Here is a 21,903-nt window from a genome sequence, read left to right as displayed (position 1 = left end):
AGACATTGCGAAACTGAAACTGGTTCTCCGGCCTTAGTTGTCGGTATTGTCATTCGTCATCCATACAAGCTGTGGTTCTATTCCCATGTACTGTACTGCTCCCATGTCCCGTCTTCAGCTCCCCCGTTCAAACATCTGCCTGACCGGTTCCTGCATGTTCCCATGAGCTCTCCTGTAGTCGCTAGCCCCCAGTACGCAGCCTCACAACACATTGTGTAATTACAGTTTCCCTCTTCTGCCCATGATGGGGTCTTGGGGGACCGTGGCTAGCGTCCTTTGTTCTGAGACAGATGGTTGCCGTGCAATTCCCTACACAGAACATAATGGAAATGAAGGAGTGCTTCAACAGAGGACAACCAGGTTGAACATCAACCTGCAAATCCATCCAACAATGGCAAGGGCTAAGAGCGGGAGAGATTCCTGAGAAGCCATGTGATGGAAGGAGAACTGGACACTCCAGCATCACTATCCGAAGCTACACAATAACAATTTCATGATAACATTATGCGCTGCAGCAGCAACTCGGACTCCCTGAGTGAACTGTAACACCCCTGTCTCCCTTAAATCTCACACTGAATCCCGTTCCTGTATCTCTTTGTTCTAAGTCCCTCCTGATTGAATGTTACCTTTTTTCGATTTACTGTCTTTCCGAAATTGAGGAGCACAGGAATAGGAAGAGGCCATTCAGCCCATCGAACATACTCTGTAGAACTGGGCTATAATTTATTAAACTGTGATCCCAGAAATCATGTCTAACAAATATCTATTAATCTGGTTTGACATGTTCAAATCACATCCGCAAACATTCACACACAGTCACACAAACTCATACCCACAAACACTCACACACACAGTCACACGCTCTCTCTCTCTCTCTCACACACACACACACACACTCACACGCGCGCACACACACACACACACTCACACACATTCACACACCCACGCAAACACACATGCACGCGCACAGGTTCGCACAGAGTTACGGACACACACACACGCACACACTCTCTCTCACACAGTCACACACATACGCACATTGACACACACACAGTTACAATCACACACACTCTCCCTCACACACACACAAGCACAGGGTCACACACAGTTGGACACACAAACACACACACAAACACACACGCGCACAGGTTCACGCACAGTGACACACACAGACACACACACTCTCACACACACACATTCACACAGACACTCGCACACACAGTCACACACACACACACAAACACACACAGTCACACACACACACAGAGTCATGTACACAGTCACAAGCACAGTCACACACGCAGTCACACAGGCAGTCACACAAAAAGGCTCACATAGACTTAAGGACTCACATACACACACACACACACAGAAAGCCTCTCCCATACATTCACAGACACAATCACACACTCTCTCCCACACGCACTATTACACAAATGCACACATTCACACACACAAACACAAATCCATGCATTCACACCCAGTCACACACTTTCTCACACACAAGCACAAAAACACTGGCGCTCACAAATTATGAACACACAGACACAGACAGGCAGACACGCACGCACAAACACACACAATCTTTAAAGCTATCTGTTTGGAGTGCGAAGTTTTCACTCCCCTTCGTGTGTACAAGTGCTTCCTTGAATTCCCCAAGAACGGATTGGCTCGAATTTTAATTTTATTCCCTCTTGCCCTGGACCCCCCCGCCCCCATTATCCAGGGGAATTATATTGTATTTATCTATTCTATTAATTTATTTTGAGCACTTTTATGAAATCAGCTCTGAGTCCCTCTTTGATTATTTTTTCAAGCCCCATTGTTTTAAAGTCCATCATTGAGCTTTATATATCAACACGTCAGGCAGCACCGCAGTGAATCTGCTGTGCCTCTGGAAAATTGTGCCTAAAGAGTTGGTCCCAAGGGAGCACACATCACTCAGCTGTCATCTTATTCAGGTTTGACATAGACTCTCCATTGTATCTCGAATTTTAGAATCACACCTTGTTATACCAGCTGTTATTGAATGGGTTTTATTCATGGCCCCATGCACCTGAAGATCGCTTTTAATGCGTTATGAGCTTAGATCCACTAATATCCACGTGTTCTCCCAAAACACTCAACTCGATCCACTACCCCCAGCCCCATCTCTTCCCACACTTCAAAGTATGATTATCATTTATTAACGAAATAATGCAGAAACTTGTGTAGAATTCCAACTGTCGCCTTTAATAATCTTAGCAACGCCAATTTACAACTCCCTCTAAACCTCTAGCTTATTTAGAGTGCCTCCCAGTGGGGGAAGAACTCAGCTGCGGCTCAGCTGCTGGCATTTGGGCCATTCAGCCAAAAGGAGACGGGGCCGAACCCCATTCCCGCTCTGAGGGGGTCACTCTAATGCCAAAACATTTTTTAAAATATTTATTCATGGGACAGGGGCGCCCCCTGGCTAGGCCAGTATCCATTGCCCCTTGACATCTGAGTGGCCTGCCAGGCCATTTCAGAGCCAACTGCGTTGCTGCGGACCTGAAGTCACATAGGCAATGGCGGCGGGGGGCGGGGAGGGGCGGGGGTGACTTGGGGGTGTGGGGTGTAATTCCTTCCCTAAAGGGCTTTAGTGAACTAGATGGGCAACCAGGCTTGTAACTTCAGATTTTATATTGAATAGAAGTTCTAACATCCGCCCTGGCGGGATTTGAACTTTGTTTCCATCCCAAGAGCATTACCCTGGATCTCTGCAATATACATCCAGTGACATTACCAATGTGCCATCACCATCATTGCCCCATCCACCACCACCCCCTCATCCCATCCACCGCACTCACTCCCCCTCCCTCTCCCCCAGTGACACCATCTCTAAATTCTTCATGTAAGGTGTTGAAAAGAAGAGTTTGGAGCGGGAGTAGCCCAGCTTGTCCATAAATCCTGCTCCCACCATGCAATAAGATCGTGGCTGCTCTGACTGTGGTCTCAACTCCAGTTTCCTCTCTACCGACCCACCCACCACCGTCCCGTCATGCAAGACTCCCTGGTCGATCAGAAACCTGTCTAACTGAGCCATGAGTTTACTCAATGCCCCAGCCTCCACTGCTCTTTTGGTGGGACAGGTGGTGGTGGGAGGAGGGGAGAATTCCACAGACTGACGACCATCTGTGAGAAAACAATGCCCCTCATTTCCGTCTTATATGGGGGGGAGGGCGAATTTACAATTATGTCCCACAGTGTTCTAGACTTCACCAAAAAGGGAAACAACCTCTCATCATCTACCCTGTGAAGCCGAACCCAAAACCAGCCCCTCAGCACCAACCCCCCCAACCCACACCCCCGCCCCCACCCACTCCCCCCACCCCACTCCGCCCCACCTCCACCACCCTCCCACCCCCTCTCAGGATCTGACATGTTTCCATCAGATCACCTCGCATTCTTCCAAACTCCAGTGAATTTAGGCCCAACTTGCTCAACCTTTCCTGAGGAATTAACACATTCCTCCCACGAATCAGCTGAGGGAGCCTTCCCTGAACTGCTTTCAATGTAATGTGATGCTTTCTTAAATAAGGAGACCAAAGTGTACAATGTGTTTTTAGGGCACAAATATCTTAGCCGGCAGGAAACATTGGGTGTGTTTTCCTTATTACAGAAGGGACTCAGAGGTGACTTGATTGATGTGTACAAAATTATGAGGGGCCTAGACAGGGCAGATAGGGAATACACTGTTTGAATGAATGAAGAGGTCAGTCAGCAGATGGCATTCATATAAGGAAGGATTTTTGGAAGGATTAAGGGGATATTAGAGAAAACTTCATCACCCAGAGGGTGGTGAGTGTCCATAACTCACTTCCCAAGTGAGTGGTTGTGGCTGAAACTCTCAACTCATTTAAAAGGTACCTGGACATGTACCTGAAATGCTGTAACCTGCAAGGCTACTGACCTGCTTGAAGTTGGGATTAGAATGGATGGCTGGTTTATATATTTCAGCCAGCACAGACGTAATGGACTGAATTCCCTCATCCTGTACCATAACTTTTCAATGGTACTCCAGATGTGGCTCCATTGAGACCCTGTACAGCTCGAGCAATACACACCTACTTTTGTACTTTCCCGTTGGGAAAAGATGATCTATCAAAATGCCCATTGCACTTTTACAAAGGAGAACCGGGGGGTTATCCTCTGGACAATAACCATTCAGTGACATCACCAAATCAGGATATTACGTGATCATTATTTGCTGTTTGTGGGATTTTTCTGTGTGCAAGAGACTTGCTACGCGGCCCACATTATTGTACTTCAAAAGGACGCCAATTTGATATGGGCCTTTTCTGCTCTCCTACATAGTCGTATTATATCTTCTTCAATGTTCACATTGCTTAATGTCTCTGCTGAAAGAAGATGCCTCTGACACAGCAGCACTCCCTCAGGACTGCCCTGGAAGTATTAATCAGGCTTACGCGCGTAAATCCTGATTGTCATTTGATAAACTGAACTTTGAGCTTAGGCCGCAGACCAAAGCCTCCTCCATCTGGTGGTAAAGGGGTTTGTCTCATGAGGAAGGTTTGAGTAGGTTGGGCCTACACCCACTGGAGTTTAGAATAATGAACGCTGATCATGTGAGAATATGTAAGATCCTGATTAAGGCTTGACAGGGTGGATTCTGAGAGGATGTCTCGCCTCATGTGGCAATCTAAAACTAGGGAGGACAGTTTCAGGCAAGGAGGGGTTTCCCATTTAAGATGGCGATGAGGAGGAATTTCTTCTCTTAGCGGGTAGTGAGAGTGTAGGATTCTCTCCCCCTAGAGCAGTGGTGGTTGGGTCAGTGAATATATTGAATGCTGAGTTATGAAGATATTTTCAATGAAAAGGAAGTCGACATTTCTGAGGAACGGGCTGGGAAGTGGGGTTAAGGCCACATTCAGATCAGCAGTCTCGATGGACCGAATGGAATCATCCTGCTCCTATTCATTAGGTCACTTCCTTGAACGAATTTTTCCCAAACTCTTCTTGCCTGGTGGATTCTCCCACATTAGACTTACCAGCCCTTTGTCCCCTCTGTTCGAGGTCTTTCCCTTGGTCCCATTGACCAGGCGGCCCCTCGGCCCCTGTGTCCTCTCTCCCAAGGATTTTCGCTTTAGTCCCATTCCCATCACCTTTCCCAATCCGGCCTAACGCCCCTGGGCTCTATCTGTGAAAGAGCTCTCCCTTCACCTATAACCTCCTTCTCTTTATCCATTCGGCCTGGCCCCCCTCTATCTTTTCTTGGAGAGGTCTACCCCCAGCCCCCTCACCACCACCGCCCCCCCCCACCCCCCACACTACCACTCACCAGCTCACTGGCCAGTTCCACATGCTCAGTTATTCACTGCTCACTTCAGTCGTTTATCGGCTTTCTCGTTTTGAAGACACTCATCGTGCTGCTAACCATCTGTCTAATTCTAAAATTTCCCTCACTTACAACACCCCCCACCTCCCTACCCAAACCAACTCCATTGCCTGATCATTGTTTTAAAATCCTGGCATAGGACTGTTAAGTAACGTCCTTAGGGGGAGTCTAAGTATGTGGAGATATTAAAAAACATGAAAAACGACTTGTTATACGGAAAGGCTTGACTCGGTTGTAATTTATGTATAACTCGTTACTCAGTGAATCAACAATTCACATGGATGACACCAGGAAAACAGACGGTTGGGTGCTAACGAATTCGTGTGGGCATTCACCCTTCAGTCAGGCAGAGGGACAATGTCCAGTGCCAGTCCTAATTCCAAATTCATTCATTCAGCTCCCAGGAGCTTTACAGTCACTTATCTGGTCGGTTTACTGAGGGGGATTGAAAGTCTGATGATGACCACGATACCATCAACCTGTCTCGTTCACTAATGCCCTTTAGGGATGACAATCTGCCGCCCTTGCCTGGTCAGGCCTACATGTGACTCCAGCCCCACAGCAATCTGATTGACTCTTAAATGCCCTCTGAACAAGGGCAGTTAGGGATAGGCAATAAATGGAGAGCCAGCCAGCTACGCCCACATCCCATGAATGAGTAAGGATTTTTTTTTTAGTACATTGTCCATTCTTCAGTGAATAATTCCTCTGGTGTAATCCACAACCTTGTAACACTCAGTGTAAACTTTAGCATGTCACTTGCCTAAAGAAAACGGAATAGTGGACATCCTTGTGTGTCTCCTTGTTTCAGGGCCTCAGTCACTTCATCGAATCAAACACTGGTGGAATTTTACAGCTTGGATTGGCCCAGACAGTATAATCCCACTGTCTAGCTCCTCCCCCTATCCTTGCAGCAGATGACAGCAGAAACTCAAATACATGTATTTGTTTCGAATGTTGTAAGGCTTTCTGCCTCTACTGCTTTGCAGGCTGAGAGTTCCAGATTCCAATTATCTTAAAAAAAACCCTTAAAGCCTTCTCCCCAATACCTTATATCAATGCCTCGCCCCACCCCCAACCCACACTCCGTTCCCGCATCCAAGGGGAGTGTAGGGGTTTCCTATCCAGGACCTCTGTTTGGGCCCCTCGTCTTTGTGTACACTGCTAACAAGGTTTCCATTCAGTCTCCTCTGTCCCAAGGACTACAAGCAGACCCTATGGAATATTCTGCAATAAATAATAACCTCCAGTCCAGGCAACATCCTGTTAAATTTCCACCATACCCTCGCCAGCACAATCATAACTTCCCTGTACTGTTGTTGACAATAACTGCTTGCAGTATTCTGGTTGTGTCCTTACGAGTGTTTCATCCATTTCCAGCATAGCCTCCCTGCTCTTATATCCTATATCTCACCTAATCATGAGAAGTATCCCCTGCAAAGAACATCAATCGAAATAATCTATTTGTTTTTCCTACTCATCCCGGTCACTCAATGGGTTGAAATGGCCCTAACAAATGACTATTCAAAATAAAACGCTTTCATTTTGTCCACATCTACATTCATACTGCTGTTTCCTCACTGCGGGCATATTCTAAGTTTTCCAAGGCCTACTATATCTCTCTGTTCCAACAACCTTATTGCAACTAAACTGCACAGAAAACTCTATTGGAACTTTTATTAATCATTTATATGGATTCACCATCGCAACTTGAGAGTTCATCTCTTATACAACCTCTCCTACACTATCCTCGAAACTCGGAATTCTATTGCCAAGGCATGTTTTCTATAGTGTGTATGCCGAAACTGTCCATAACTCTCCATTTGAGCTATTACTCATGATATATTTGGATTCACCATCACATCTCGAGAGTTCACCTCTCTATATCCTGCCCCACAATCAGTTTTCCATTCATGTTGAATTTTCTCTCAACTTGACGTGTTGATTTGCAATATCTTGTGAATCTGAACACCCAGAATGTTCCCGCTCCATAACATCTGTCAGCTCTCGCCCCATTTTTTACCCAAGCAGTTCTCATAATGTGAAGCTATCAGCGTTGAGTGAACAGGCTGAAGCTCCTCCCCCTGGAAGAGGGAAGACTGAGGGGTGAGCCGATTGAGGTTTTTAAGATTGTGGAAAAGGAGAGATGTAGAAAACTAGGGGGCCATGAGTATGAGACAATCACTAATGTCCAGTAAGGGAAGCTAGGGAAAACCTCTTTCGCCAGGGTGGGGGGAATGTAGAACTGGTTAACACACAGACCGGCCGAGTTGAACAGCATGGGTGTACTTAGCGGGAAGCTGGATGAACGCAAGAGGGAGAAAATGTTGGAGAATGTGCAGATGGAGATTGGGAGAAAGTTCACACCTTTTATATGAAAGGAAAAATGCATGCAAGACAACGTTTAACGGTTAAAATGTACTAATTAAAAACTCTAAAATCTTACATTTCCAGACTTTAAATTCCACCTGCCATTCATTCCCATACTTACCATTAATTAGTAATTAATAATTAATTATTCCCATTATTGTCTAATTGCAGCTTCCTATAACGTTCCAAATAAATGGCCATCCCCCTTCCCCCATCAACATTTGTGTCATTTTTAAAATGTGTTCATAACTGCCCCTGACCATAGATATTCACAGTTAGCAGAAGTCGTTGCGACACTGAAATGTAATTACCACATCTGTGTATTTCTGGTAACGCTGAGTAACTTCTCGTAACTTCTAGTTCGTGTTCCTCATTTCTAACCATTTATAACAGAGTTTGCTATACTCCCCCTAACTCCACACTCCTCTGTCCTCCTCCACTTACTCCCTCCATTTGCCCTGCCCTTTCCACAATCAGGCCCTTGGTTTTGTGGCCTTTATTTATATCTCTCTCTCTCTGTCTCTGTCTTCTCTCTCTCTCTCTGTCTCTCTCTCTCTCCCTCTGCCACTCTCTCTCTCTCTCTCTCTCTCTCTCTGTCCCTCTCTCTCTCTCCCTCTCTCTGTCTCTCTCTCTCTTTCTCTCCCCCCCGTCTCTCTTTCCCTCTCTCTCTTTCTCTCCCTTCCCTCTCTCTGCATTCTGTGTGTGTGTGTGTGTGTGTGTGTGTGTTTCTGTCTTTGTTTCCTTCTTTCTATCTCTCTCCCTCTCCCTCTCTTAACTTTTTCTGGGCCTCTCCCTGTCTCTCTCTCCCTCTCACTCATTCTGCCGCAGTCCCTGTTTCTCCCTCTCTCTCTCTCTCTCTCTCGGTCTTTCTGTCTCTATCTTTCTCTCACTGGCTCCCTGTCTCCTTCTATCGCTGTTCTCTCGCTATATTTGTACACGTTGCTGCCTGTCTCTCTTTCTCTCTCTTTCTGGTGTATAATCACCTGTCTCTCTGCCTTTCTCTCTCTCTCTCTCCTTATTTCTCTCTCTTCTCTCTACCTTCCTCTATCTGCCTGCCTCTCTGTCTGTCTTTCTCCCTCAGTTTCTCTGTCTGTGTTTCTCTCACTCTACCTGTTTCTCATTGTATCTTTAGAGCTCTCCCCCCCTCTCTCTCTCTGTGCCTCCCTCTATCTGCCTGCCTCCCTCTCTCTCTGACTGCCTATCTGTCTGTCTTTCTCCCTCAATCTCTCTGTTTCTCTCTCTCTCCCTCCCTCTGTTTCTCTGTGTGTCTCTCCATCTCTCTCTCTCTCTCTCTCTCTCTGTCCCTCTGATTCTCTCTCTCCTAATTCCTCTTTACAAATTGACTGTTTTTTTTCTCTCTGCGATGGAACGTTTAAAGCAATTCCTCTTTTTTAATAGCTTTCTCACAGATGTTGCCTCTGCCACTGACTCTAGCAGGACATTCCATACCCTAACCACCATTTGATATATTTCAGGTCTCCTACCTCTCTACTGCTTATTTAATGACCTTAACTTTATACACTCAGTTACAGAACCGTAGGTCACACAATTATATAGGGATTACAACGCTGTATTATGTACTCTGGCCTAACTATTCCTTTTCGTGTTTATCCTCGAGGCACAACAATCCTAATCCCCTTTATAATCGGTTTCGGTTTATTTACTCATTTTTAAATGCATTTTATTCTTTCATTTATTTGTTCAATTTTTATACTTTTTCCCTGACATCACACCCCCTACCCACAGGGCCACCTGTCACGTGTTTCAATGTTATGCTTTCACACAGCACGGTCAGTTGTTCTGCTATTAACACATTCCGATGTATTACGTTTCTGCCACTATCAGCTCCTCCTTTAGTCTTTAACATTATCATTAACACTCCATTTGCCATGTGTCCATGACAACTTTGCCAATCTCTCCAGAGCACTCACCTATCCCTGACCTTCTATCTTGCTCCACCTGCTCCGTCCCCTCTTAAACAGTATTATATCCCTCACATTCCTGCTTGTCTTTAGCTGAGAAGAAGAGTCATACGGAGTCGAAAGTTAACTGTTTCTCACTCCTCCGATCTTGCCAGCTCTGCTGAGTATTACCAAATTGTTTTTTTTTTCAGCCGTAATCCCATCAGAGCTGTGTCAGTGTTTTGAAAGAGTTGTCTGAATCATCCCACTCAACTGCTCTTTCATAAAGCCCTGCAAATGTTCCCTTTAAATGTTTATGTAATTTCCTTTTGAAAGGTAACATTGAAGCTCTTCCCTTTACCTGTTATTACATTGGGTTCTAGATCAGATAATTCTTTAAAGGAATGTTTCCACTTGTCATTAATCTTTGATTTTGTGAATTACTTTAAATCTGCTTTCTCTGCAACGTTTTCTGCAGCGATATTCTAACACTGCAATATTCTAACGCGATTCTTCACGTTTTTTTCCCTTACAATGTGTTCCATTCCAGTCTCTTCAGCTGATGTCGACTGCGATAAAAACAGTGAGTGGCACCAGTTCAACACAACTCCTCTGACAATGTACAAACTCACTCAGAAATTAGAGAATTTACCAATATTGATGAAGTGCAAAATGAAAACTACATAGGACATAGCATCTAATCTGATTATGCTGGATAACTGTAGTCAGTGGGGACACAGCGGATTAGAGTAGTGAACATTTAGGGCACATGAGGATGTAATGCAGGGTATATGTAACAGGATGATACCCAGGTCTTATGCATTAAGTTAAGAGGAAATATAAACTAGGGTTACATTCCATTGATATTTGAAGATCAAAAGTTTATCTGATCGATTTTTTATCAAGATATTTGTTGACCAGCAACTGAACTGGGCCAGCCATATAAATATTGTGACTACAAGAGCAGGTCAGAGGCAGGGAATCTTATGACGAGTTACTCACAACCAGACTCCCGAAGGCCTGTCCACCATCTACAAGGCACAAGTCAGGAGTCTGATGGAATACTCCCCACTTGCCTGGATGAATGCAGCTCCAAAAATACTCAAGAAGCTCGAAACCATCCAAGACAAAGCAGCCCTTGACTGGCACCCCATCCACAAATATCAACTCAGTCCACCACTGACGCACAGTGTGTAACAGCTACAAGGTGCACTGCAGGAATTCATAAATGCATTTTCAACAGCACCTTCCAAACCCACGATCGCTATAATCTAGATGAACAAGGGCAACAGACACATGGTAACACCACCACCTGGAAATTCCCCTCTGAAACACTCACCATCCTGACTTGGAAATATATCGACCATTCGTTCACAGCCGCTGGTTGATAATCCTGGAACTCCCTGCCTAAGAGCGCTGCGGGTGTACCTACACCACACAGACTGCAGCGATTCAAGAGGACAGCTCAACACCACCTTCTCAAGGTCAATTAGCGATGGGAAATAAATGCTGCCCTAGCCAGCGATGCTCACATCCTATGAATTATTTTTTTAAAAATCAGGGGTGCATACTGGTAGATAGAGGGAAAACTGTTTTCCTCATTTGGGGAGGCTAAGAGTAGGGGGTACATTATACAAGAGTTTAGGTCAAGATATTTCATAAGCTTTGGGATGAGAAACTTCTAAACACAAAGTGATGCTGAAGTTTAGACACCTCTCCCAAAAATCAGAACTGATGCTGAATTATTTGTTGATTATGAATTTATGGTTAGTATATCTATTGATATCTGATGATCTATGGGACATAAGTAAAATAAAGAATTAGGTCACAGATCAGCTGTGATCTCAGTGAAAGGCAGAACAGGCTTGAATCATAGAACGGTTTCAGCACAGAGGGAGTCCATTCGTCCCTGTCTGTCCGTGTCACCTCTTTGAAGGGGAAACTGACCAAGTTGCCCTCCTCCACGCTTTAACATAACCCGGAATTTTTCTCACTTAAGCTCTGCTTATCCAATCCCCTTTGTAAGAAATATTATAGAGCCTCCCTCCATCACACTCTCAGACAGTGCGTTCCTGATCCCAGCCAGTCTCTTCCTGAAACTAAACATTCTCCTAATGGCGTCATTGCTTCTTTGGCAAATTATATTAAACCCGTGCATTCTGGTTCTCAATCATTCCACGAAAAGAGCGATTTATCTCGCTCTATACCCTCTGCATCCCAAATTACTTTGTATACGCCTATCGGGTCTTATCTCAACCTCCTGGTCTCTCACGAGATCAAACCCTGCTTCTCCAATCTGTCCACATAACTGAAGTCCCTCATCCTTGGAAATATCCTCGTTAATATTTTCTGAGCCTTCTGTGAAGTCTTCACATTCTTCCTAAATTGTGCTGCCCAGAATTGGACAGAATACCCCAGTTAAGGTAGTGCCAGAGTTTATATACAAACTGATCATAAACGATTTGTCCCTTAGGGATAAATGGTATTTTTGTGTTTCTACATTCCTATGTTCTGTGATGGTACAGCAGGTTATAGACTCCCTAATTTGTAGTTTAGACTCAGCGATATACAATCTTAAAGATCAGTCATCAGCATTTACAGACAAAATTATTCACTTTTTCTGAGCGGTGAAGTATAAAAAAAGAAGAATTGTGAGAAAATTGAATGGCGCTTATAGGGAGAAAGTGCAATCACCATATTTTGAATGACTTCCCTCTGTGCTTCATTATTCCATGAAATCGCGGCATTTATTTTTGTTTGTGTATATATTAATCTTTCTTAGAATGTGGGCAAGACAGCATTTATTGCCCATCCCTCATTGCCCCTGATAAGGTGGTGCTGAGCCACATGCTTGCATACGTATGAATGGCCTGTTCAGACATTTCAGTTCAGCGTCAACCACATTAATGTGGGTCTGTTATGACTGATTCAGTTGGTAAAGCTGAGTTATTTTAAAATCCCAGAGGGAAACTTTAAAGAACTGTCATAACCTATCATTTTAACTGTTATGTTTGAGATGCGACTCCAAACTCAGGAATCATACCAACAGTTCTCGAGGCTTTACATTAACCTAAATGAAACATTTTATTCATTTACATAGGTTAAAATACATGTACACATGGCTACAAATTACTACTATCTGAACTTTTTACAAATTCCCAAATTGATCTCCATTAAGGCAAAAGTAACATAGACCTAACCAAACACCAGGCAAAGTATCGTCACTTTATGAATTCAGAATGAGGTTATTTTCACTGTGGAGCCAGTTGGAGGTTTACCGTTGCCTTTTCACCTTACATTACCTCTGCTCTGCACACCCGAAAGCTATTGAAGTCATATCTATCAAACCCGCCGAACGTTAATTCGCATTGTGTCAAAAACCTCTCTGAACTTCACATTTTACCAATGAAACCCCTTTCGTAATGTCAATTTTATTAGTAATGTAAACATATTGTTTGGTAGCTGCTGGAAAGGCATCAATTTTCACCGCACTTCCTGAATGCTCTGTTGAAAAAATGCAAATTCACGCTTTCTCTCTGACATATCAAAACTACTCCATATCAAAGCACCCAGACCAGCTGGGTTAATCCAATTAAGTAAAACCCACAGACTCAACCTCTATTTTACAGGAAAATATTTTCCAAAATTTTACATTAATAGCTTCATGACAGGGTCTGGTGTCACAAGTCGCCACACCGAGTAGGGATGGCAGATTTCCTTCCCGAATTGTGCTTAGGCGAACCAGAAGCCACCGTTAGTTTTATGGTCACCATTATTGAGACTTCTTTCTTTCAGACCTTTTTTTGAATACTGAATCAAAAGTTTGAAATGCAATTCCTCAAGTACTGGGATTGGACCTGGACTCGTGTCTCCATGTCATATGCCCAGAACTCTGGGCCCAATAGGCGCTCGAGGGTGGCGTTGTTAAATTTCGGTGCAGGATGTTTCCTCCCTTTGGCTGCCATGACTATGCAGCAGCTCCCAATCCCTTAGAGAATGCAGGGATGCCCTATAATGTGTCCAGTATAAAAGCAAAATGCTGCAGATGTTGTAAATCGGAAATAAAAACAGAAAGTTTTGGAAAGACTCGGCAGGTCTGGCAGCACCTCTGGGGAATGAAACAGAGGTAACGTTTCGAGTCCGATATGACAATTCTTCAAAGCTGAAGAGAAGTAGAATTCTGGTGGATTTTATGCTGTTGAAAGGAGGGAGGGGGTTGAAGAACAAAACGGAATGTCTGGGATAGGAAACAGGGAAGGAGAAGTACATAACAAAGCTGTCCTGGAACAAAAGGGGGCAGGAGTGTGAAAAAGGACATTCTGTCGAAGCTGCTCATCTTGCACTTATCAGGACAACCACAAGAAGACCAATGTCAGAGGGAAAAAACAACTTTATACCGCATGGGAAGAGAATGGCAATTGGTTTGCAAGTGCAGTGTTAAATTGTTGCTTCCCCTGACATTGGTTAATCTCAGAAGCTCCGGCAACATTTAATCTCTGAACTTCCACCCTAATACAAGCCATCCTTTTCTGTCCTGCCCGCCTTCCCCATTCATCCCCTCCGTTAGAGTCTGCTACATCTCTAACCTTCCCTGGCGCAGATACAATGTCATCGACCAGCAGTTTGAACTCTGTTTCTTCCTGCACAGATGTTGTCAGATCTGCTGAGTTTTTCCAACACATTCTCTTTCTTGAAATGTAAATATAAATACTGTTCCTGTATCTTTCACCTATTTTCAAAAAAAAAACAGGCCTTGAAGAGATTGACCATAGAAAGCATTATTAATTTTGCCTTGTCGGATTATTTTATTTTTCAAAGATTGAGTTATATACCTGAAACCTTGAATGCAAAATGTTCTATGATACAGATTGCAATTAAATTTTACACATTGCGGACATAACTGTGCAGGGTGTCTAATACTGTCGCACTCCAGCCTCTGCATCTGCAGCTGTGATTGGGAGTCTGCCTGGAAAGTGTTGGATGCACACACATTGCCCAGGCTGCAATGTTGCTGATTTGGAAGGACGGAATCAGCAGCGGATGGGGCTAATTTTAACAGACATGTCCAACAGAACTCAGATGGAACCTGGAGCAACGCTGGTTTCGCACAGCCGTTGAAAGTATTGTGCAGTATTGGACATGGGTTTTACGTCCAGCCAGGCGGGTTAAAATCAGCCCAGCTATGAACGGTATGCGGGAAGCCGTGAGTGAGACAGATCTAGCTGACCTGGGGAGGGGGGAGTGGTTGGTGAAGCTCTTGGGATCGAGTTGACTTGGAATTTTACGGTCACATCTTGGCGAGTGCGAGCCGTTCAAAAGTCCCTTGACTTCGCCGGGATCGTAAAATCCCATCGGGTAAAATTACGCCCCTGGGTTTACACCCCGCCCGATTTCACCCATTATTGAAGTCAGCGCAGAGTAAATTAGTACGGGATTTAAATCTGACATTCGACCCCTTCTGGTCTATTTGTCGCTTGCTGGATCGCTGAACATTGTCAGGCGGGCGTGAATGTGGAGCCAGCAGAGGTGTTTTATTATGAAATTTGAACAAGAATGCTTATATGAAACCTGCCGTGTCTGATATATTATTGCTGTTTCAGATCCATTACCACAACCCATCCTGTCTCTGGATCCACCATCGAGTGTTATTCTACCGAGAGAAGAGGTTTCACTCGTCTGTCATTTTCCTATCACCGGCTGCATTGTGGAATTTTATAGAAATCACAAATACCTATTAGGCTATGTTAATGAAGTAAACTACACCGCCAAGGTGAAGCTTGAGGCTGATATCAAGTGGAAAGGTAATAACGCCTACACCTGTATATATCTAAGATACTTGGAGAACGACAGCACCTGGGCATGTTCCCCACACAGTGATCCGGTGCAGCTAATTGTAACAGGTAAGGGAGACACACCGGCATTCTCACTCACCAAATAACACTCAGAATCACAGAATAGCACAGATAAGCAATAGGCCCTTCGGCCCTTCGTGACTGTGCTGTCTCTTTGAAAGAGATCTCCAATCAATGCCCTCACTGCTCCTAATAGCGCTGATGCCCCACCACCGCCTCCAGCAGCAATAGCAGGACGACGTCCACCACCATCCTTTCAGCATTTAACAATCCTAATTACTTAATTAATTTAAATCTTATTTAAACTGTTTCTACCAAAGGGTCACGCAGGTCAACCAGATCCCAACTCTGCTGTGTAAACAACAAACTTCAAATAATTTCCAATTTTTCATTTCATTAACGCCAACTATCTTACAGTTCTATCATTTAAGTATCCACAATCCTCTCAATGATAATGGCGTCGTAAATTATTGTAGCAGAACCCCTGATAGACTAGAACACCCCTCTTCAATTCAGTCTTCATATGTTCAATATGTAGAAATGTATTGCGCCTCACATTCATTAAGATGATTATTCTTTTGTGTGAGAGTTGACTGAGATGTCCTATACGACCAAGAGACTTAGAGTGAACAACAGGAAGTGCAAAAGATGAGATGGAACAATAGATATTAGAACGAAATCTTTATCTGTTTTTCACACTGAGAGAGGAGTCCCTTCACAAAGATACAGTATCAATGTATCTCACGGAGAGAGGAGTCCCTTCACACAAAGAGTGTGTCAGTGTATCTCACCGGGAGAGGTGTCCTCTCACACAGAGTCCTTCTAATGTATTTCACTGAGAGAGCGCTCCCTTCACACAGACACAGTATAAGTTTATCTCACTGAGGGATGAGTCCTTTCACACAGAGAAAGTATCAGTGTATCTCACTGAGAGAGGAGTCCCTTCACACAGAGACTGTATCAGTGTATCTCACTGAGAGAGGAGTCCCTTCACACAGAGACTGTATCAGTGTATCTCACTAAGAGAGGAGTCCCTTCACACAGAGACTGTATCAATGCATCTCACTGAGAGAGGAGTTCCTTCACACAGAGACTTTATCAGTGTACCTTACTGAGAGAGGAGTCCCTTCACACAGAGACTGTATCAGTGTATCTCACTGAGAGAGGAGGCCCTTCACTAGAGTTCTGGGACATTAGCCACCCCAGCCTCCCCATATAATCTCCGTCCTGCTTCACTGTCGCTGCTGCAGCTCTATTTTAGTTCATTCATGGGATGTGGACGTCGCTGGCGAGGGCAGCGTTTATTGCGCGCCCCCAATTGCCCCTTGCGGAGGTTGTGGTGAGCTCCCTTCTTGAACCGCTGCAGTCCATGGGGTGTAGGTACACACACAGTGCTGTTAGGGTCCCAGTATTTTGACCCAGCGACAGTGAAGGAACTGCAGATATATTCCCAAGTCAGGATAGTGAGTGGCTTGGAGGGGGACTTCCAGGTGGCGGTGTTCCCATGTGTCTGATGCCCTTGTCCTTTTAGATGGCAGTGGTCGAGGGTTTGGAGGTGCAGTAGAAGGCGCCTTGGTGAGTTGCTGCAGTGCATCTTGTAGATGTGCATACTGCTGTTACTGTGTGTCGGTGGTGGAGGGAGTGAATGTTTGTGGATCGGGTGCCAATCAAGCGGGGCTGCTTTGTCCTGGATGGTGTTGAGCTTTTGTTTTCTAGGAGCTGCATTCATCCAGCTGGCAATAGAATCCCCTGAACTGCCTTGTCGAAATCCTCCTTTATTATGAACAACTGCATTCAAAGTCCCCTTAACCTTCCCTTCTCCCAGCAGAAATAGTTCCGTTTCTCTCATCTCACCATCTAACTGAACCCTCTAATCCCTGTTAACATTGTGGCTATATCTGCGCTGTAACCGCTCCAAGCTCACTCTTATTAATTTCCTTCTGGCTTCCTGCAAATAATAGCAGTTCTGTGTCACTCCATGCGGTCTAATTTTGACAGAAGTACTTCCATGGCCCACAGCCTCCGTGGACTCTGTCTCTCGTGTGTTCACATTGGGGGAACAAGTTTACTTTTACTGCATCACCAACTACCCAAGCCACATCTCCCACCAGTACAGAGGACCTCACAATGAACCTATTGATAACGGGAATGTCCCAGTGTCTGACTGGTCAGTCATCTTCACCATCACAGAGCTAGACCGCAATGATGCCGGGAATTATTCCTGTGGCTTTGAGAAAATGGTGAAAGGGACAGGTTATAAATCTGTAGTGATTTAGTAGAGATATGTGTCAAAGATGCATAATATCTACAAACGTGAAAATGTTAGTCAGTTTTCAAACCTATCCTCGGTTATTCCCTCCCTATCTCTGTAACTTCCCCCTGCCCCTACATTTCTCACCTTCCTGTTGAAACACTCCTCCCACCCTCCCAAACATTGAATCTCACCCCCTCCCTCCATATCTCTGTAACCTCCCGGAGCCCATATAATTCTCATCCTCCTGTTCAAATCCCTCCATGGCCCCTCCGCTCCTGCTAGCTATCTTTGTAACCTTCTCCAGCCCCTACAAATCTTATCCTTCTGTTGAAATGCATCCATGGCCCCTCACCCTCCCAATTTCTAACTCTTAACCTCCTCCAGCCCCTACAATTATCACGCTATTCAAATCCCTTCATGGCACCTCCGCTCCTCCCATGTAACTCTGTAACATTTCCAGCCCCTACAAAACTCATCCTCCTGTTTAGATCCCTCCGCGGACCATCATCCTCTCCCTCCCTATCTCTGTAACCTACTCCAGCCCTACAATTTTCATCCTCCTGTTCAAATCCCTCCATAGCCGCTCGCCACCCTATCTATCTCTGCAACTTCCTCCAGCTCATATAGTTCACTTAGGGGCGTAGGAACAGGAAGAGGCCATTCAGCCCGTCGAGCCTGCTCGGCCATTCAACCAGAACATGGCTGACCATCTACCTCAACACCACTTACCCGCATTATCTCCACATCCGTCAATGTCATCAGTCTCCAGAAATCTTTCAATTTATATCTGTTCAATGAGAATGCGCCCACAGACCTCTGGGTTAGAGAATTCCAAAGATTCGCCAGCCTCCAAGTGAATAAATTCCTCCTCATCTCAGTCTTAAATGGCCTATCCTTTATTCGGAGATGGCGTCTAGACTCCCCAGCCAAGGTTAACGTCCTATCCATATTTACCCTGTCACGGCTTGTAAGAATTTTGGAAATATTACTGAGGTCACCTCTCATTCTTCGAAACTCTTGAGAATACGGACCCAGTTTCCTCAGTCTCTCCTCATAAGACAATCCCGCCATCCCAAGAATCAGTCTGGTGAACCGTCACTGCACTCCCTCAATAGCAAGTATATCCTTCCTTTGATAAGGGGGCCAAAGCTGTGTGCAATACTCCAGATGTAGCCTCACCAAGGCTGTAGCTATCTATTTTTTTTTATTCTTTCACGGGATGTGGGTATTGCTGAAACGGCCAGCATTTGTTGCCCATCCCTAATTGCCCTTGAACTGAGTGGCTTGCTTGGCCATTTTAGAGGGCAGTTAAGAGTCACCCACATTGCTGTGTGGGTCAGGAGTCACATGTAGGGCAGACCGGGTAGGGGCAGCAGATTTCCTTCCCGAAAGGACATTAGTGAACCAGATGGGTTTTTACGACAGTTGATGATAATTTCATGGTCACCATTACTGAGAGTAGTTTTCAGTTCCGGGCTTCATTGTTAATTGCAGCAAGATATCTTCACTCCTGTACTCGAATTCCCTCGCGCTAAAGGCTAACATGCCATTCTCCTTCCGAATTGCTTGCTGCCCCTGCTTGCTAGTTTTCAGTGACTCATGTACAAGGACAGCCCAGGACCCTTTGGACAGCGACACTTCGAAACATCTCAACATTTAAGAAATATTATGTCTTTCTGTTTTTCCACCAAACTGGATAACTTCACACTTATTCACATTGTATCCCTTTTACCATGATTATTCCACTCACTAAGCCCGTCAAAGCCCCCTTGAATCCTCTTTACAACTTACATTTCCACCTAGTTTTGTCTCATTCTCCTATTCAAATCCCTCCATGGCCTCTTGTCCCCTCGCTCACTATCTCTACATCTTCCTGCAGTCCCTACAATTCTCACCCTCCTGTTGAAATCCCTCCATGGCCCTTCACCCCTTCCCTCCATATCTTTGTAACCTCCACCAACCACCGCAATTCTCACCCTTCTGTTTAACTCCCTCCATGGCCCCTCACCCCTTCCCTCCCTATCTCTATAACCTCCACCAGCCTCTAAAATTCTCATTCTGCTGTTCAAGTCCCTCCACGGCTCCTCACCCAAACACCATGTTTCTCACCAAGGGCAATGTAATTTATTTCCTAGTCACTTCCACATATTCATAAATGTGTTTTATTGGCTTTGCGTGTTCTATTTATTACAGATAAACTCCCAAAGCCCACAGCCTCCATAGAGCCGGTCTCTCGTGTGGTCACAGTGGGAGAACGAGTTCAGATTAACTGCACCACCAGCTACCCAAGCCCCATCTCCCACTTATACAAGAAGTATGGCCAAAAGCGTATAGAGACCCGGAATGTCTCAGGCTCCGAACGGTCAGTCATCTTGACCATGAAAGATCTCGAACCAGAAGATAGTGGAGAATACTGCTGCAGTTTTGAGAAAACGGTAAAACGGAACATGTATGAGTCAGAACGTAATAACTTCGTGGAGGTCAATGTTACCGGTGAGTGATCTGCTGGATCTCTGTATCAGTTTGGCAACCTAATGTTGTTATACTTTCAATAATGACTTCTGATTGCATCAAGCTTGATTGTTTCGTTAGCAATAAGCTAGTGAGAGAGACAGATAGAGAGCACGACAGATAGAGACAGAGAAAGAGTGACAGAGAGACAGAGCGGAAACACAGGGACAGAGAGAGATGGAGAGAGAGGACAACAAAGAGAGAGACAGGGAGGGGAGACAGAAAGACAAATGGCAGAGTGAGAGAGAGAGAGAGAAAAAAAGGGACAGGCACTGAGACAGGCAGAGAGAGACAGACAGAGAGAGAAGAGAGACAGAAGACATAGAAAGCTGGACAGAGAGAGAGACAGGTAGAGAGAGAGACGAACAGACAGAGGGAGAGACAGACAGACAGGCAGAGAGAGCGAGAGATAGGTTAGAGGTACAGTGAAAGGCAGAGAGAGAAAATAAACAGACAGAGGGAGAAAGAGAGAAAGAGAGAGAGAGAAGGAGAGAGGTGGGCAGAGGCAGAGATACAAGCAGAGGGAAACACAGAGAGAGAGAGACAGGCAGGCAGACAGAACAGAGAGAGAGAGAGGGTGAGAAATGGAGCCATGAGGAGAAGCAGAGAGAGAGAGAGACAGATATGGAGAGAGAGATCAGAGAAAGAGAGAGAGAGAGAGAGAGAGAGAGACCTCTAACACAACTATTAGTACATTTAATGACAAGCCGGCAGTAGGATTTGTTTGCTGGGATTAAGGAGGTCAGTCTTCACTTGCACGGACCGCCTGACTGTGCACTTCCAACCCATCTGAAAATTCCAACTTTTAGAGGAAACATGCCCCTTTAAACTATTCGGCCACTGTGGGCTGCACTTTAACATCTCTGCTCTTACACACTATTCAGTGATCACCCACTCCCACCTTGACAGTGAGTTTACACAACACTATGAGCAGATCAGTTGTGGTGACTTCCTCAATCTGCCATCTCATTTAAAGGAACGGTTTGTCCTCTCAGGAGTGTACAGGGCCCCGTTACCTGAGCACCGGTTCATTTAGGGCCTTGTACATTGCCAGCGAGTTCACTTCGCAATCAGTTTGTGCGGTATAGGCCGGTGGGTTTCTTAGGAAATAGTTCCTTTCTCCAGCGATGGGTGATCACGGGACTTCTGCTTTTCATTCTGACACCTGAGAATTCGCTGTCATTAGATTCCAAACTGCATACGTTCACCCGCACAAGGGCAAGAATTCCCTCCATCATCATTCACCCTCGACCTAACACAGCCTGGCACAACGTCAGCAGGCGTACTTGTCTATTCCAATTAGGTTTAAAGTATAATTCTTCAGTATTCTCATATCTGTGTAACGCTGTGTAATGATACATTTCAAGGTTACAAGAAACAGAAACAATGCCGAGTACTGTTCGAGAGCGTTAGCCTCCTTACCAAAGAAAGGACATACTTAGAGGCAAAGTATCTGTAAAGTTCACTAGACCCTTCCCGGGTGGAATGGATTGGAGAAATGATTGAGTAGAAAGAGTTTATATTCCATCGAGTGGTGATTTCATCAACGCATATAACATTCTTAAATTATTATTATTATTGTTCATCAGCGTCGATGGCTAAACCATCTTGACCATGAAAGATGTGGGTATTGATGAA

The 21,903-nt window shown here is 44.9% G+C and overlaps 3 protein-coding genes across 4 annotated transcripts in view; 1 reads left to right on the top strand and 2 right to left on the bottom strand.

Moving 5' to 3' along the window:
• LOC144672519 (Fc receptor-like protein 2) overlaps positions 1–21,903 on the bottom strand; it is a 287,381-nt gene that overhangs the window by 70,156 nt on the left and 195,322 nt on the right. The gene's annotated exons all lie outside the window — the stretch shown is intronic.
• Positions 1–21,903, bottom strand: part of LOC144672517 (osteoclast-associated immunoglobulin-like receptor) — a 298,334-nt gene that overhangs the window by 212,434 nt on the left and 63,997 nt on the right. The window lies entirely within an intron of this gene.
• The window catches only part of LOC144672516 (osteoclast-associated immunoglobulin-like receptor), a 37,904-nt gene that overhangs the window by 2,330 nt on the left and 13,671 nt on the right, over positions 1–21,903 (top strand). Inside the window, exons 2-4 of the mRNA XM_078534359.1 lie at positions 10,199–10,231; positions 15,249–15,548; positions 19,948–20,247. Of these exons, the coding sequence (XP_078390485.1) occupies positions 10,199–10,231; positions 15,249–15,548; positions 19,948–20,247 (633 nt within the window). The remainder of the gene's footprint in view (positions 1–10,198; positions 10,232–15,248; positions 15,549–19,947; positions 20,248–21,903) is intronic.

Source organism: Cetorhinus maximus, chromosome 38, assembly GCF_964194155.1.
Source record: "Cetorhinus maximus chromosome 38, sCetMax3.hap1.1, whole genome shotgun sequence".
Lineage (NCBI taxonomy): Eukaryota > Metazoa > Chordata > Chondrichthyes > Lamniformes > Cetorhinidae > Cetorhinus > Cetorhinus maximus.
This window is presented reverse-complemented; position numbering and strand designations above follow the sequence as displayed.